The 19,302-nt window shown below is 37.7% G+C and overlaps 1 protein-coding gene and 1 pseudogene across 1 annotated transcript; one reads left to right on the top strand and one right to left on the bottom strand.

The window, feature by feature from the left end:
* Positions 1 to 3,123: 3,123 nt before the first annotated feature.
* Positions 3,124 to 4,014, bottom strand: LOC113177992 (olfactory receptor 7E24-like; annotated as a pseudogene).
* Positions 4,015 to 9,497: 5,483 nt separating this feature from the next.
* Positions 9,498 to 13,999, top strand: LOC144253927 (olfactory receptor 7E24-like). Its single transcript, XM_077796577.1, has 2 exons — positions 9,498 to 9,526; positions 13,042 to 13,999. The coding sequence occupies exons 1-2, from the start codon at positions 9,498 to 9,500 to the stop codon at positions 13,997 to 13,999; spliced, it is 987 nt and encodes a 328-aa protein (XP_077652703.1).
* The last annotated feature ends 5,303 nt before the right edge of the window (positions 14,000 to 19,302 follow it).

Raw genomic sequence — 19,302 nt, 5'->3', positions numbered from 1 at the left:
ACAGAGTGAGTTTTGTATCATACTCAAAATCACACTATTAATATAAAGATACATTGAAACTCATGGAATGCTCAGTTTTCAAAATGGACTTATAAGCTGATAGGATGAATATCTTTCAATAGGAAACACTTTGCCTGGTCTTCAACAAAATTATCTACAATAATGGCAAAGGCTTGGTCTATAAGCACTGTGGCATTTAACCTGCTCTTGAGTGTTAGAGAGGAGCTGGAGAAAAGTCTAGAAGATGGATAAATATGGCAGCCAAGGTTCTCCAGGAATCAGTTCCTCACAGACACCCATTTGAGCAGCTACTTACACACCAAGGTGCTCTCACTGGAGATTCGGATATCAGGTGAGAACACAGGACCATTTGGGGCACAGTACAACTCTTAGCTACCAATGGTCTTCAATATTGAGCTGATTTTTGGATAGTTAATGATATTTAATTGCTACATTTTTCTATTCCCTGTATTTGCTCATTCAATCATGGATTGCCACAGCATTCTTAGCTTAACTTCCTCACATATTTCCTGTACTCTTTTCCCATCATTAGATTTGTGTTTTCAGCTCTTGAACATTTCAGTGTAGGTGTTTCCTGGTTGCAATTTTTCTCATGTGTAATGTAAGATTTATGCGAACAGTGTTCAGTTGCAATCTTGTTTATTCTGTCCATGGAGTTTCCTCAGTGAAAACCCTCTGTGCTATGGAAGTGAGATTTATTTATCCTTTACTTACATGAAGAATTTGTAGTATATACATAATTGGATTGCATATGGAGGAAAAGATATAGTTACCAGGTACCTGCTTACCCATGAGTGGATAAATTATAGAGTTTCTATGAGAAAAAATTAAATGGCAGGTACAGAGTACATATAGGGATAGAAGAATCAGTGTTGAGACATTTGTCATGATTAGGCCATAGCAAAGTGTTTTCCTGTTGATGACATGTCATCGTGGGTGGTAGGGTAACATACCAAGGTTACTTCCAACGCAGAAAGAATTTACAGGGTATGGAAAATATTTTGTTTTGATTTCATTCTGCCTCCTATGATGGTTATTCTGAAGAAAAAGAGAACTCAGAACTACTGGCATTGTTCTTTGAATATTTGGTTAAGAAAGTTATGTCTTCATTACCTTATACTTTGTTTTTATATAAAAGATCAACATCTATTTTTCATTCTGTAACTCTAAAATTTGGGGGGAAATAATTCCCTCAAATTACTTTATAATAAAAATAAAACCTTACACAGGTCTTTTCTCAGAAGTTTATGGAGTACAAAGTCAAGCAGTTTGGTGAGGTATGGACATATTAGATACACATTTATGAAAATACCTTCAAGATTTTTTGTTAGTTAGTGTAGAATTTAGCAGAATCTTGATGAGCTGCAAGTACCCAGATATTTGGTCACACATTATTCTGGGTATGTGGGTTTGAAAGGGTTTAATGTTTATTAGTTGAGATTAACATTTGAATTGATAGATTGATTAAAGCAGATTGCCCTTTTGTATGTTTCCTTTGTGGGTTAAGAACTGTAATGCAAAAAAAAAAAAGAGTTCATGAATAATGGCATAATTTGGCGTGAACATACTTTATATACAGAGTTATGAAAAATTGTATTGTATAGGGTAATAATGAGTGTAATGCATGCCACTATTGTCATGTATTTAAAAAATTAAAAAAAAATAAAGAAACAACAAAATACCGGAGGTTGGAAAATTTGTGATGAAAAACATCTATTTGACTTACAATTTGGGAGTCTGAAATTAAAAAAAAACATGGTGCCAGCTCTAATGAGGGTCTCATGACAAATGGGTTTATTATGGTGTTAATATATGTGAGAGGAAGAAAACACAGGAAAAGGGAGGAAGAGAAGGAAGAATGAATTTTGTTCTTTTAAGAAAAGTAAATAATACCACCTCTGAAACCTCACTCACGTGGACACCAGGAAACAGTACATACATTTAAAATCAGCTTTATTTCTTTATCACATTTTTTTAAATCGCAATTTCACAAAATTCACAACAAACCTTTGCCCCCGTGTTACAATTTATAATTCAGTGTCCTGTAAAAATACTAACAAATCTAAATATTTTAATGGAGAGAGAGGGAAAAGGGCCTAGTGACATATACTGGATTTTCAAGGTAGTAAAATTAATGACCATGGTGTAACTAGTGTGACCACGGAACAAGGTGGAAAGTGGAGAAGTGATTCCAAGAGTCCCCAGTCAGCCTGAGATTACAACTACAGAAGGGTGGGACTGGAGAGGAGAGTCACTCCCTTAAACCAGTGCACGACAAGCTCCGGGGGTTGATGGGCGTGTGTTGAAGGAAGAGATTCCAGGAAAACCACCTTGCCTGGTGCTCCAGTAAGCACATTTCTAACTTACCCTTGTGAGCTTGATCCCTTTAGGAGCCAGCCTATGAACCTTCTATGAAGGTTCTTCTGAACATTTAGTGAGTCAGATCCATATAAATGAGAATCCACAGACGTGAGACCTGATCAAAAACATTTTTAACTTCTCAGGTGATTACAATGAAAGCCAAACTGGAAATCCAGTGATCTGGCCCTGAGATGTAACATGCCTCAATACATATCTTAGATGCAATTATACACACACACACACACACACACACACACACACACACACACATATATATATATATATGGTGTTCATGGGCCTTTTATTCTATTCATTTATTTATATGTGGTACTAAGAATTAAACCCAATGCCTCACAAAACTCACAAATGCCAGGCAAATATTCTACCACTGACCCACAGCCCCAGCCACTTAGGTACAGTTTTTAAAGAAAATTCACAAGAACTTTAAAGAACTCCAATTGTAACTGTGTGAAAATAGAGTTTAGCATTTCACCTAGAGTCCAGGGTATTGCTGAGAAGGAACAGGGGTTGCCAATTTTGATGTTAACAATGAAAAGGGATCCAAGGAAAATTGTGAAATTGAATTAAAGACACCCCAATAAAACAGTATTCAGACATGAAATATGAAGTGAGCACCAACTAAGAAAACACAAAAACAGTGATTCCACATTGAAGCATCTGAAGTCCTAGATGACTGAGTTTCTAATCAATTCTAAGGAAAGGATGGAACACATAATGAGATTAGAGAGTCCTGCTGTGCAGCCTCCACAGGGCACTTTTGATGTCCCTGTTCCTCAGGCTGTAGATGAAGGGGTTCAGCATGGGGGTGACCACAGTGTACATCACAGAGGACACCACCACATCTTTCTTGGGGGAGGATGACACAGCTGAACGAATGTACCCTGCAAGGCCTGTTCCACAAAATAAGCAAACAACTGAGAGGTGAGACCCACAGGTGGAGAAGGCTTTGTACTTCCCACCTGAGGATGGGATCCTTAGGATGGAGCATAAAATTTTATAGTAAGAGAAAAGGATCCCTGAGACAGCAAAATATCCAAAGAGGCCACCATAAAAAGTATATGACCATAGTATTGGTTATTCTATTAGTGCAAGAAAGATTAAATAGTTGAGATGGTTCACAGAAGAAATTAGCAATTTCCACATCCCTGAAGCAGGTGAATTGTAAAGCAATCAAACTGTACAGCTGGGAGTCCAAAAGACTAACCAGAAAAGGCAGAAAAACTAAGAAGCCACAGAGGCGAGGGTTCATGATGACCGCATATTGCAGGGGGTGACAGATGGCCACATATAGGTCATAGGCCATCACAGTTAGAAGCAGATCATTTGTACATCCAAAAATGGTAAATAGAGCATCTGAGTCAGGCAGCCCACATAGGAGATGACTCTGCTGTGAGTTTGGATGTTCATGAGCATCTCTGGGACCGTGGTGGAGATGACACCGATGTCAGCCAAGGACAGGTTGGAGAGGAAGAAGTACATGGGGATGTGGAGGTGGGGGTCAGAGCTGATGGCCAGGATGATGAGCAGGTTCCCAAACACTGTGACCAGGTACATGGACAGGAACAGTCCAAAGAGCAGGGGCTGCAGGTCTGGGTCCTCTGAGAGTCTCATGAGATGAAATTCTGAGACACGTGTTAGATTTTGTTCTACTATGTTCCTGTATATCTTTGGGAAAAGAAAAATGATTGAAGAGGAAATAAAGTTACTCAGAATTCTATGTATTTTGAATTTGCCTTTGAAATCCATAATTTGTTAGCAACAGTTGTAATGAAGCCAGGCTTCTTAGAAATCTTTGATTATTGGTTTCCGTGTTGTTCACCTCCTTTGGCACAGACCTGCTTTAGCAATGCTCAACTGAACAGTTTTCAAAGACAAACAATATTTGAGATAAAATATACATATCTCAGTAAAATAAAACCTACTCTTGTAAGAAAAGGAGATAACAAAATTCATCTCCATAAAAATTATTATTTTTTTAAAGAGAGAGAGAATTTTTTTTTAATATTTATTTTTTAGCTTTCATTGGAGACAACATCTTTATTTTTACTTTTATGTGGTGCTGAGGATCAAACCCAGTGCCCCATGCATGCCAGGTGAGTGCGCTACTGTTTGAGCTACATTCCCAGCCTAAAATTATTTTTAATAAAGAAAATTAAGAAGCATTCTGACAGTCCTCAAAAGAAGAAATACAAATGGCCAAAATATATATGAAAACACATTCAATATCCCTACCAATCAGGGAAATGCAAAAAAAAAATGCTATATTGAAATTTCACCTCATTCCATTTAGAATGGCAGTTATCAACAATATATAAAATAATAAATGCTGGCAAGAATGGGAGGGAAAATGTTCCCTTATGTATTGTTTGGATTGCAAATTAGTATAACCACAGTGAAAAGTGATGGAGAGGTTCCTCAAAAGAGTAGGAATGAGGCTGAGGATACAACTTAATGGTAGATTGCTTGCTAGCATGCACAAAGCCCAGGGTTCAATATCCAGCATCTCAAAAAAAAGTCTAAGAATGGAATCATCATATGACCCGCTCTCCCACTCCTTGGTATCCATCCAAAATATATCACATCAACATACTACAATGATACGGCCACATCGATGTTTTTAGCACTGCAATTCATGGTAGCCAATGTATGGAATCATCTGTCCATCACCAAATGAATGGGTTAAGAAAATGTGGTACAGGATGGGCTTGATGGAGCAGATCTGTAAACTCAACATCTTGGGAGACTGAGGCAGGAAGATCAGAAGAGCAAAGCCAGCGTCAGCAACTTATTGGGGCCCTAAGCCACATAGTGTGACCCTGTCACAAAATACAAAAATAAAACTGGCCCTGATTAAGCACCCTGAGCTCAATCCCTGGTACCACTGGTACCAGAAGGCAAAGAAAAGAAAATACAAGAAAAGAAAATTGTTATATATACCCAATAAAGTTTTCCTCTGCCATAAAACAGAATGAAGTTATGGCATTTGATGGCAAATGGATAGAAGTAGAGTAAATAATGCTAAGTGAAATAAACCAGCCTCAGGAAGTCAAGGGTGTATCATGTGAAAAAACTAGAGCAAAATAAGGGGGTGGGGGAGAAAGATCCCTTGAAAATAGTAGGGAGATCAATGAAGTAGAAGAGGGAATGATAGGGAAGGAGGAGAGGTGGAAAAAGGGAGGAACTGAAGAGTGAATTTGACCAATTATGCTATATAGCATGCAAATATACTGAATATACCAAAATGAATTACAGCTTTATGTATATCTAGAAACCAGAATGTTAAAAAAAAAAAAGTAATTAGCCAAATTGCTCCGCGTTCCTCCAGTCTCTAAGGACTTCCTCACGCTAATGGAGGAAGAAGACAAAGAGAAGATGAGGGCCCACAATTGTTTCCAGTATATTCATCTACTCTGTAGGAAATCTGTGTGGACTGTTCACTTCTTTCATTCCTGTCGGTCTGCAAGTCTTTAAAAGACACTCATTCACATTTTAAAAGCAATTTATGTGAGAAACATAGTAAAACATAACACTTCATAAATCACTTTATACAACAAACTATTTAATAGTAAGACATTTTTTGCAAGCATGAAAACTCAGGTATAATAATTGAAAATTGAAGAGTATAAATGTATATCACTATGATTGATATTTGTGTGCACCCAGCTTTATAACTATGGTGATCTGAAACACCATCGCAGACAACCTAAATCTTTTTTGATCAAAAACCAAACTGGGTTACCACTGCATATCTAGTCATCTAAAAAGCAAAGATCTCAAGAAATTTCATCTTCAACAAATAGAGATGTTCATAGTATATATATCACTTCATGTACTAAGTTCTAATATTTTTTCATTCATGACACAGTGTTAATGTTATGATAACACAATTTTGTGGAATCAAATTTGCAAAATGGTCCATCCACCATTTATTTTCACTATTTTTATTGGTTATTCTATCAATGCCTTATCAAATTTATTTATTCTAAAGTTATGGAGTCTCTCAATTTTTTCTTATTGTGGTACAAAGTATAAATTTACCCAATTAAAACTAAGTGCTCCCTCATCTTCTGATTTGGGATGTGTCTAGCCAAAATATGAACAGTTCCAAATCCACTGTGCTCTCGCCAATGGATCTGTCAGACATCTCCCTTGCATTGGTAAGGGTAAATTTCAATGGTCTCGTCTTCAGTTCTGCTTTCCAATACCTAAAAACTTGCCAAAACTTCAAAAATGGAAGGTTTTATGATTTGTTGAAAAATTTGACCAAAGTTTACAACCAACTTTGAATGAAATACAGACACAAATTAGAAAATTTTAAGAAATATGTATTCCATTAGTTTGATATAGAGTGCTGTTCAGAGCTCAAACATTTCCACAGCATGACTAACAATAAAAAACAGAGAAAGGGAACACTACTGTCATACTATCATACTGAAGTGGCTTTTGTATAGCAAACTGAAAGTATCAAAAAATTTTATAGTTCATGTCCTCTTTGATACACAAAAATACCTATTTGGGCTTTGACAGTTTCTACTCTGGTCAGTAGAAAGCACATACACATCACAACTAAATCCAAGTGATTTCTGTTCACAGGCCTCTTGACCTGGTAAAGCGTTATTAGCCACACCCAGCACTGCCCTTCAATAGGAGTCCACGTGATACCCATTATTTTCACTATTATGGGAATAATAGATTTGTGACAAAACACCTACCATTTTAAACACATTAAATACACACTTCAGTGACATTATCTTCACATTGTAGTGAAACTGTCACCATCACCTACCTTCAGAATTTCTTCTTCCCAAATCATGAATGTGTACCTATTTTAAAAACCCTCTATGTCCTGCACCCTCAAGTCCTTCCAACTACCATTCTCCTATGAAAAGTGATGAGGAATTCAAGTCTGACTTACCACAGTAATGTGACCAAGAGGGAAAGATTTACAGGTAAAGATGTTTGTTTTTGCTGCATTTTCCAACCAATATTCCAAAATGGATTAATATTCAAATGTATAACTCAAAAACTTATCACCCAAAAGGAAATAACTCAATTAATAAATGGACAAAGGAGTGAAAGAGACATTTTTCAAAAGAAGAAATTCAAATGACCAAGAGATATACGAAAAAATATTCAACGTCTCTAACAATTAGGAGAACACAAATCAATATTACACTGGTATTTCATCTCACTCCAGTCAGAATGGCAATTATCAAGAATACGAATACTACTACTAATAAATGCTGGCTAGCAAGGATGTGGGGGGAAAGTTATACTTTTTTGGTAAGACTGCAAAATAATGAACCTATTATGGGAACACTTAGGCAGTTTTGACCTTTGTTATATGATGATAATAATTACCTATATATATACTATAGGTAATTACCTATATATTATATATACCTATATATACCTCCATAGCCATATATACATCTGTATGTACTATATACCTATGTATACTATATACAATATATATACTATATATACTATATACAATATATATATACTATATACTATATACTATATACAATAGGTTTTTAAGTTTTTAAAATAGTTTAAATTCAATAGAATAGATTATCAATTTATTAATATATTTGTATGTGGATGTTTCAAAATATCCATATAATTTGGTCTCAGGTGAAAAAAATCAGAATATATGCAAGTGAAACTCTTGATGATCTTTTATTAACCAAGGTTGAGAACCACTGCCTCTGATACCTCCTGACATTTAAAATAGTGAACTAATATTGTTACAGTTAATAAAACTACCAGTTTGAAAAATAAACAATTAAAACATAAACATTTAATAGCATATGCTTCTTGCATAATATTTTGTCATGATTTGAGTTATCCACAAATTTAAGTCCTTGATATTGCTAACTGCCTCCCCCTCCCCTTACCTCTCCCCTCCACACAATACACACACACACACACACACACACACACACAACACTGATGCAGAATGTCATGAGGGAGAACATTTCCTCCCCCCTTCCTTCTTTCCTTCTCTGCCCTGGTGTTCTGCACAGGACCACCCACCATATACTAAAACCTCTCTAACAGTGAGTCAAAATAAATATTCCTTCCTTTGAAACTTTTAAATTGTTCTTTTTAGGTAATTTGTCAGAGGAACACAAAGATCACATACACAGAGTTAATCATATATGCATACATATATCTATATTCAGAATTTTTCTGTAGCCTGATATCTTTAATTCCTCATCAGGTTTCATAGTAGGATGGAGCTACCCAGGATCAGGGAAAGGAGGAATGGGAAGATTTTGAATTAAGTGCAATCTTTCAGTTCAGGAGGATGAAAAATTTCTTGTGGGCAGGTGTGTGAATGATTGCACCACAATGTGAATGTAAGAACATCATTGAAAATGGTGAAAAGCATGCTTTGGTATATTTTTCCATAACTAGCAATGGAAATGAAATGAAAATGGTTATTTCTAAAAGTAAATAAAGATATAAAAAAATAAACCAGACCCTGCAAGGCTTGAACTGCATATTCTCTCTCATATTTAGAAACTGAAAAAATCATCAGCCTGAATGTAGAATAGTGATTACTAGGAAATGGGAAGGGTGCCCAGGCACAAGGAGAACAGAACTCTGGTTGGATGGGGATCAATGTGTGCTGGATACATGGAGGGAAATACCATGCTGAACCCTAATAATGTGTAGGTTAATAGTCTTAATAAAAATGACGTGAAATAAGTAAATTTTGCATACAAGTTTCCAGCTAAGTAGAAGAGAAAATACTCTTTAGGGGACATTCATTTTCTCCACTTGTTATTCCTCTTCTAATGTTGTAAACTCCTTAGAGATTTGAAGAATGCGAGCCAGCCTGGCTAATTATGAGCTCTGTTCACCAAGGCTCCAAAGTCACATAATAGTCAGCCCTGGTCCTTGGCCTCCAGCTCTATAGCTTAATGGCTCAGCACAGTGGACACATACATGCTTCTCCTCCCTCCGGGACTCTCTGAATTGGGAATTTTCTACCTCACAATATACTCATCTCAATCCTGAGGACTGAGACCGTTCTCAACTAAAGATCGGGCAAAGGGGAAGCGTCAGATCTTCGGCCCTTGGTCATGACCCAGCAGAGGCCCAGTGCTGCCCAGTAAGTGCTGAGGGAGATGATGAATGGAAGTGAGGAAGCATAGATTCCTCATAGGGACAAGCATGCAGTGGGTGTAGCCAGAGGAGAGGACACTAAGGTGACAGTTCAGCTCTGAGGATGTGCAGTCTCCGTTCTTAGTGGTGGTGAGGTCTCAGAGACCTTATTTAATGCTCTCCACAATGGTTCTACTTCCCATAGACCACTCACCTGTTATAGGAGACAACAGGTCCCTCCCACTCCTCTATAAGCACTCCAAAGGATGAGGAAGGGGATGATAGGAGCAAGTAGGAGGAAGACACCCACCATAACAATATGAAGCTTTCCTGAGAGCTTTCTAAACCCCAGGCATTAGTTCTGTGTTCTATGCGGCTTGTATATAAGCGATCTGCCTAGCATTTCCTTTGTTATAAGTGCCTATTATGATGATTTTACATAAAAAGAAAGAGAGCATTTTTAGCAATTTGCATGAGGCTTTTAGGTAGGAAAGAGTGAGTTCTGTTTTCATCAGCCTGTCTGGTGACAGACACAGGACATCTTGCTATGCAAACCCCAGCAGGGTGTCCCCTTGACAACTCAAACATCCTTTTGCTAGATCACAGGGCAAAGCCGTGGTTGACACCAGCCAGACACAGTGGGAAGGACAGTCGCAGACCATGGGCAAAGGTCGCAGGAAGAGTAGGGAAGTGATAATTCAGTCTAGACCTGACACTTGGCCTGGTCCACGAGATCCTTTCAGCTGTCCACATCCTTTTGCGAACTTTTACTCAACCCACTCAACCTCGAAGAGACATAAAGTCAGGACTGGATTCCATTCTTATTCAGAAGGCTAGAAACAGCTAGGGAAAAAAAAAGGCTTCCCATATTTATGTGATTGCAATCTTGATATGTCTGCTTTGATTTTCTGATAGCTGGAAATCAATGAAAAATTTAGTGCGTCAGACCTGGAGACTAAAATTTAAAATTTCCCTCATGGACACACGTGTTTATTTCTGAAACACAGTGCAGGTTGTTACTATCCCAACCTCAGCATTGACACCAATGTGATCTCTGGTGGAGACAACTGAAATGGCCATGGATGACTTACATGCTCCTTCTGTCATCAGTAGAGAGTGAGAACATGAATGAGAGAAATTCAGATATTATTTTCACTAACAATGATGAGGTTGGTATTTATACCAATGAATTAAAATATCATTTGATCAGAAGTAACTTTTTTCCTATTACTATAACAGGACTTTTCATTTTTCTCCTACTATAAATACAGTTTGTATATTTGAAGAGGATGACTAATTCATTTCTAATTGCCCAGTGTTTATATCTTGGAGGCCCAGAAGAGGCATCAGAAGCAAATATCTCTTTAAATATTGAAGATAACTTTTGGGTCCACAAATCCTGGCCATAATCAATGTGGCTTCATTAAACTTGTTTTCCTGTCTGTAATTTGAGCCCTTTCAGGAATATCTCATAGAGCTACAGTCAAGGTGGCATAACTCTTGTTTGCATTTATGTCATAGACACATGGGCCCTATAATCTTCTAAGCACATCTATATAAACAGTTATTCAAAATAACTTAAAAGACACACAAAAGGCAGCAGGTGAATCTTATAGTTTGGAATGAGACAAATTATAGAGTTTCATGTTGTTCTAGACTTTCGTGGTCTTTAGCAAATATTCGTATTGCTCAACAACTCACTGTTCCATAACATCAAATTCTGTAATTTTAAAAAGTAACTGCAATGATTTTTAAAAAGTAACTCCAATTATTTTATTCTGCATCAAACTTCACTCATAAGGTAAAAAGAAGTCGTTCTAGTAAAACCTTTGTTAGGTAGATAATTTATACCCCCATTTTACAGAGGAGGCATTTTTACCTTATTTTCTGTACTTTTCTCTTTTGTATTTTCCACCATGGAATCACAGTATGAGCTGACAGTAATAATGTACCCAGGTTATCTTCATGCAGTTGAAGTTAAAGAGCTGCAGTCCATGTCAGCAGGATTAACATTAAACCTATTAACTAGGCACAAGGAGGTCCAATTTGCAATTTACATTTACCTCATAGGGCTCTAGGCTTGATGCTGAAGTCTTCAAATGAAAATTAAATGATTTTGGCCAGTCACAAGATTGGGATCCTAATTGGAATAAGTTATATTCCATGTATATATTTCAAAATACACTCTACTGCCGGGCACAGTAGCCCATGCCTGTAATCCCAGCAGCTTGGGGGGCTGAGACAGAAGGACTGTGAGTTCAAAGCCAGCCTCAGCAATTTAGCAAGAACCCAAGCAACTCAGTGAGACCATGTCTACAAATAAAATACAAACTAGGGTTGGGGATGTGGCTTAGTGGTCAAGTACCCCTGAGTTCATTCCCCTGTAGCCAACCCCCCCAAAAAAAATACAGTCTACTGTCATGTATATCTAAAAAGAACAAATAAACAAAAGAATTATGATTAGAACAACCACAAAGCAGAACTAGCAGGCCAGAGTACGGACCTGAAGGGGAAAAAAGAACTCATGGAGATGGCTTCCAAAAAAATATGTTACTGAGATAGCATGTCATTGGACAAAAAAATCTGCTAAATAATTTTAAACATTTTTAAAGAATTTCCTAAAATCACTTTGGATGACAGATGCAGTGTGCACTAGCACCACATTTGTTGTTAGTGATGTCATATATTTCGCATATTTAATAAAACCATATGCTTCAAAATTTGAAGTTCTTCAGAAGGCTAGCAGTTACATAATAATAGTTTTTATGTGTGGAACTGGGTATCCATCCCACAGACTCATGCATGTGAGAAAGGAGATCAGCCATTGAGCTACACCCCCAGATTTTTAAAAATTTTATTTTAAAACAGGAGTTCATTAAGTTTACCCAGATTGTCCTCAACCTTGAGATCCGACTGACTCAGCTTCCTGAGTACCTGGGATTACAGGTGTGACCAACTGCTCCTGCTTGTTAGATAATATTTAAAAGACAAACAAAGTTGAGTGGGATCCATATTCACAAAGGGAGAAAATCATGAAACTCGAGAACTGTGAAAAACTTCATTTTAATCTGTTACATAGGATTTTTTTAGTATAAACTGTCAAATTTAATTTAGTGTTCAAATAAGGTCTAGCACAGTGCTTATAAATATTCTAAAGAAGGAAGGCTATGCCATTGTCTTAGAATAAAATTAGGTATATTTGACAACTTCTTAATTTCCTCTAATGCATTGAATTTTTTTAAATGGGAAGGATGTTCCTTAATCTCTCCTGTCCTTGAAGAGAGTGCAGTAGTTTGCAGTGATCATGGACTTGATAGGTGTAAAGTTCTTGTTCTAAGATTGCTCATTTAAGTGTCACCAAAGGATGAGTTTTTTGAAGACAATTATGCAAGAATTCTGGTATTGGTTTTGTCACACTGAGAAAAAGTGCTGAAGGTATATTGAATTTGGGTGTGAACATCTTACTTGTGCTGAGTACCTGGTTTTTATTTATCTTATTCTAAGCCTTTTATTCCCAAAAAGGTGTGTAAGCACTATTGAACTACAGAATCAAACACGTGTCTCTGAATTCCAACTCATGAGCCTCTCAGAGGATCCAGACCTGCAGCCCGTCCTCTTTGGACTGTTTCTGTCCATGTACCTGGTCACAGTGCTTGGGAACCTGCTCATCATCCTGGCTGTCAGCTCTGACCCCCACCTCCACACCCCCATGTACTTCTTCCTCTCCAACCTGTCCTTGGCTGACATCGGCTTCATCTCCACCACGGTCCCAAAGATGCTCATGAACATCCAGACTCGCAGCAGATCCATCTCCTATGTGGGCTGCCTGACACAGATGTCTCTTTTTGCCCTTTTTGTCTGTATGGATGACATGCTTCTGACTGTGATGGCCTATGACCGGTTTGTGGCCATCTGTCACCCCCTGCAGTATTCAGTCATCATGAGCCCTCGCCTCTGTGGCTTCTTAGTTTTGGTGTCTTTTTTATGCAGCATTTTGGACTCCCAGATGCACAACTCGATTGTGTTACAAATTACCAACTTTAAGGCTGTGGAAATTTTGAATTTCTTCTGTCACCCCTCTCAATTTATTAATCTTGCCTGTTCTGATACCTTCACCAATATCATAGTTATTTATATTTTTGGTGCCATGTTTGGTATTCTTCCCATCTCAGGGATTCTTTTCTCTTACTCTAAGATTATTTCCTCCATTCTGAGGATCCCATCCTCGGGGGGGAAGCACAAAGCCTTTTCCACCTGTGGGTCCCACCTGGCAGTTGTCTGTCTGTTCTATGGAACAGGCCTTGGAGTGTACTTTGGTTCAGCTGCATCACATTCTCCCAGAAGCAGTGCAGTGGCCTCAGTGATGTTCACTGTGGTCACCCCCATGCTGAACCCCTTCATCTACAGCCTGAGGAACAGGGACATGAGAAGAGCCCTGAGGAGGCTGCACAGCAGAACTGCCTATTCCCAGGAACTGTAGCATCCACTTGAAATGCACAGTGGAGAAGTCCGCCAAAGGAAACTGTCAGAGCTGCCGTCCACCCTGTTATTTTGCAGTTTCTGTACTTTAATTCTTCATCATGGAAGAGTGGAATTGGAAACTGATTAGATGGAGAAATAAAGACATTTTTGAATGTGCACAAAATTTTAGTCTCAGAAGAGGGGAAGGTAGGGAAATGCATGATGATAATGATTCCAAAGCAAAACAAATATAGTGTCACAGCGTGGTGCACCCTAAAAAAATGTTTAAAGTGGTAATTTTTTTCATTAATTTTTTTACCATGATAAGGAATGAAAATAAAATGCAAATGGTACTTTAAAAATTAAAGACATGAAGTAAGTATTTGTAGCACAATTCAGAATATTCAAGGTGTGGAATAAGCTGAGATGTCCCTCAACACATGAATGGATAAAGAAAATGTGATATATATACATTTGCACATGCATATAGTGGTGTATATATATATATACACACACACACACACACACACACACATGCATATATATATGTACACTCACGATGGGGTTTCATTCACTCATATAGAATAATGAAATTATGTGATTTGCAGGAAAATAGGTGGAACTAGACAGTAACATTTTAAACAAAATAATTCAGACACGGAAAGATACGTATTGTAGGTTCTCTTTCATATGTGGAAACAATAGGGCAAAAGATTAGGAAAGAATTTCATGAATGTAGAAGGAAAAGCACTAGCATAGATGAACAGAAGCAGGAAGAGCAAATAATCAAGGATAAAGGGAGATGCTGAGAACAGCATGGACCAAATTATGTTGTTGGCATTAAGATATGAAACTATGTAATTAATATGAACCAGTAAACAAAGGAAGAATGAAACAAAAGAGCACACTTGATTCTTGCTTAGTACTAGAAGAGCCAAACTCTCTGTGGACATTTATTTCCCTTCTTTCTCCTCCACTATTATTAGGATGTTCCTAGAGACTGAGATCACAGGGAACTCCGTGGCTTATTATGAGCTCTGTGTATGGAGCTTCCAAGGGCTTATAATGGTCAATCTTCAGCCTGGCCTGGTGGTTCAAGTCCACTGGACCGTGCATCTGTCTCCTTCTCCCATGATTGGCTGCATTAGGAGTCTCCTAACGCTCACTGAATTCACCTGTCTTAAGGACAGAGCCTGAGGTGACTTTAGGCACTGGGAGAAGAGATTGGTGTTTATTCTTAGTCCTTGGCCATGATTTGGCAGAGGCTCAGTGGGATTCAGAAAGTGATGAGGGAGAGCATGCACTGGGGTGGACTATCCAAACTTTTGTTTCCCTTCATCAGGAGAAAATATCATTTGTCCAATTTAAACCATGTGGAATGTGAACATTTTGCAATTTGTTGTGGAAATGTGATTGAGAAGTTTGTTTCCCTCTCACACTGGATCTGCTGCCCTTAAATCTCATCCATGATAGGGGAATTTGTATCCTTCTACCTTGTTCTGTGAGCACTTCAAAAGATTTGTGATGGTGATGATAAGGATGAGGAGGCTGGACAGCAACCATGACATTGTGACACCTTATTCATGGCTTCTCAATTCCAGGTGTGGTGTTGCTGGTGCTGTATTTGCCTAGTTACAATGATTGTACACAAAAAAGAGGGGAGGGGTATATTAAGTAAGCTAGACAGGAAGAAAAGACTGAAAACATGCTTGAAATTTGGTTCTTGAATGGAGACTCCTGGTATGTCCTCCCCATGGAAACCCAGACATCTCTTCCCTGCCCCACCCCCACAAGGGACCCCTTGCTCACTGAGGTTTTGAGGATCCTGAGAGGTCACAGGACAGAGTTCTGGCTAGTATTTGTGGCCTCTGCTGTGGGAAGGATGCCTACCAATGACATGCAAAGATGACTTAAGGGGTAGAGGCACAATAATCCAACACACATCTGTCCTCTTGCCCCAATCCAAGAAAGCTGTGTGTCCTCTTCATCCATCTCTATTCTTGTAAGTGGAGCATTGAAACTGTAAAGGAGATGCAAGTCACATGGGGATTCCATTCCTGCTCAGGATCTGCGTATGGTCAAATCCTGTGCCTGAGACCTCCCTGTGTCTGAGATCTCAGGACCTCTTCTCAAATCCATCTAATGGTTGACAAGCAAAATATATTGGATGCATTGAATCCAGAGAATGACAATTTAACATGAGCCCTGCTGGCTGCACTTATTCCTCTAAGACACATGGAAAGCTGTTAGTATCTCTAAGATTCAGTACTATCGTGTGTTTGATTTGTAATTGATACAGCTGCATTGTGAACACATGGAACAGATAGTAGGTATACATTTAAATTGTGTTAGGAATATAAAAAAATAAGGGCACAATAAGAAATATTACTAGTTATGATAGGACCAATGAGTATATTATTGGACCTAAATATCCTGTGACCTCAAGTTATGGCTCCCCTAGTTCCCTAGTACCACATTTCATTCTGGCCCTTATGAAATAAATACTAAATATTTAGAAAGGAATGAGGTGCCTGTTGTTTCAGGCTACCCAGAGCTTACACTTGGTTAGAAGAGACATCCAAGATGAAAATCTATGAAAATGCTGTGAGACTCTTCCATGGTTCAAGGAAACAGAGCATGAGGTAAGGTACCCCATCTATCACCATCCATGCCTGTGTCTTCTTCCTTTCCATCTGAAATGACCAGAAATAAGGTAAAACAGTACTTTCTTGCATCTCTATCATGTTTAGAAGGAACCTATTATTTTTCAAAATTACATATAACATTCAGTTATATGTAATTACAGAAGAAATTTCATAAGTATGAAAGAAAAGATGAGGCAGGTGCTTGGGTTCTGAAACACTGGATGTAGAGTTGAATGTATCACAAGGAATTCCCCTTTCCCATCTAACTAGAGTGCACCAATTACAAAAAGGCAAATCATAAGAAGGAACACCAGGCTGGGGCTGTAGCTCAGTGGTAGAGCACTTGCCTCGCATGCGTGAGGCCCTGGGATCGATCCCCAGCACCACATAAAAAAATAAACAAAATAAAAATAAAGATAATGTGTCCATCTACAACTAAAAAAAGTTAGAAAAAAATAAGAAAGGAAGACCATTAATGGAGAGGAAGAGGGAGTGGGAGAAGTAAGAGGTAGGAGAATGGAATTATTGAGGATTGAAATGTAGCAAATTATGATGTATATTTATGAATATATCAAAATGAACTCAACTGTTATGTAGGACCACAGTACACTAATAAGAATATTAAAAAGGAAAGTCAAGATCCAAGTATTCTCCTTCATATGCCATAGCTAGAAAGAAATACAGAACAAAACGGGGATTTCATGAAGCTTACAAGGAGAAGAGTGCTGTAGAGAAAGGAGATTAAAAGGGATGGAGAAAGGATGGAAAGGAAAATTACTGGGGACTGAAGTGGGGCAAATTATAATATATGCATAAACCTGCTATAGCTTGTTATGTACTTAAAACTGCATGAAATATTTCAAAGGCATACTTCACATTCCAGTAGTTCTACTCACTCACTGATGTAGTGTACTAATAATGCCACCTATGTGGTTGACAATGTCATATATCAGGTGCATTTAAATCATTTTGTTCTCAAACATTGATGTCTACAAATGCCAGGAAAAGGACTTACATATTAAATGATGCTTAAGAGGCACAAACAAAATGTGAGTGATCACTTACAGCCACAAACAAGGTAATTAGAAAACTCAATGATATAAAAAACATATAAAAGAAACAAAAAAATTCTCACTTCAGATTTGTGGCCACAACAATGATTTCTGATCATGAACTATCAATAGATTGCATGTTTAGGTAATGCAGTCCTCATCCTTATAGGTTCTTGATGGATATTCCAACTGGGGAAAATGAACTGTTTTCTTAGTAAAATGAGGGTATTTTGCTGCTTTAGATGCCTTTAACAGGGTAATGAAATTATTTTATGTGTTTTCTTATTTTCAAAAGTCTGCTTTTCCATAGGATCATGGAATCGTTGCCTCTAATACTTTTAGCTTTCTAACATTGTTTAGATGATGTCTCTAGACTAGAAATTATTCAAGAAAGAATGCTAAGAACGTTGTGTTTATCACAATGAGAAACAATATTGAAGGTGTTTTGCAGGTTGGAAGAGACATCCACAGTAAACCTGTAGACAGGAAAACCATGCCTCCTTGCTCATATTATTTTTTTTTAAATTTTCTTAATTTGTTTTAATTAGTTATACATGACAGTAGAATGCATTTATGCACTCTGATATATCATACATAGATGAGATATAATTTCTCACTTTACTGAGTGTACATGTTGCAGAATCACATTGGTCATGCAGCCACATATATACATACAGTAATAATGTCTGTTTCATTCTACTATCTTTCCTATCCCCACATCCCCTCTCCTTCCCTCCCATCACTTCCCTCTACCTAATCAAAGGTAACACTATTTTCCCTAGTGCCCCCAGCCCTATTGTGAATTAGCATCCACATATTAGAAGAAACATTTGGCCTTTGGTTTTGTTGGATTGGCTTATTGTGCTTAGCATGATATTCTTCAACTCCAACCATTTACTGGCAGATGTCATAGTTGTACCCTCCTTAAAACTGAGTAATATTCCAGGCTTTAATTGCTCCTAATGTTTCAGATTCAAACAGTCATCTCCACGTCATGCAGGGTTTAGGAATGTGGGGTCATCAAATAGATCAAAGTCTCAAATTGGAAATTCAAATACTTCTGGAAATGCTATTGACCATAGCTGCAGAGCAAGGTGAATGTAATCCATACATATTGATAGTGCACTTAAAATAGTAAAAATGGTAATTAATGTTGGATAGATCCATAATAATAAATGAAAATATAATAAATGAAAAAAAGAGAGAGAGAGATAAGTGTCACAGTAGAATGGGTAGAGAATAGTGATGGGAGGGGAGGAAAGGGGAGGGGGTATAGGGAGGGCAGCAGAATACAACTGACACTAGGATTGCTGTATGTATACACATGGATGTATAACCAATGTGATCCTGCAATCTGTACATGTGGAAAAATGAGAATTCATACCCTATTTGAATCAAATGTATGATATGTCAAGATGATTGTATTGTCTTGAGCAACTAATAAAAAAATTAAAAAAAATAAATGAAAATATAATTGAATCTTAGAAAAGGAACAAACCCAGTGCAAAATAGAGAATCCTCCTGAGTAAAGACTGAGCCAAAACTTTGCTGGGCCTTCACTTCCTCTTCATTTTTCCTCTGTTAATATTGAAAAGTCCTTAGAGGTTTGGATGACCTACACCAAT

This window comes from Urocitellus parryii, chromosome 3 (genome assembly GCF_045843805.1).
Source record: "Urocitellus parryii isolate mUroPar1 chromosome 3, mUroPar1.hap1, whole genome shotgun sequence".
NCBI lineage: Eukaryota > Metazoa > Chordata > Mammalia > Rodentia > Sciuridae > Urocitellus > Urocitellus parryii.
Note: the sequence above shows the minus strand (reverse complement) of the source record. Positions and strands in the feature narration are given on the sequence as shown.

Coding starts and splice junctions, on each gene's coding strand:
- LOC144253927 (XM_077796577.1), top strand. CDS start 9,498: ATGACCCAGCAGAGGCCCAGTGCTGCCCA. Junction 9,527..13,041: donor CAGAGGCCCAGTGCTGCCCA/GTAAGTGCTGAG, acceptor ATTCCCAAAAAG/GTGTGTAAGCACTATTGAAC.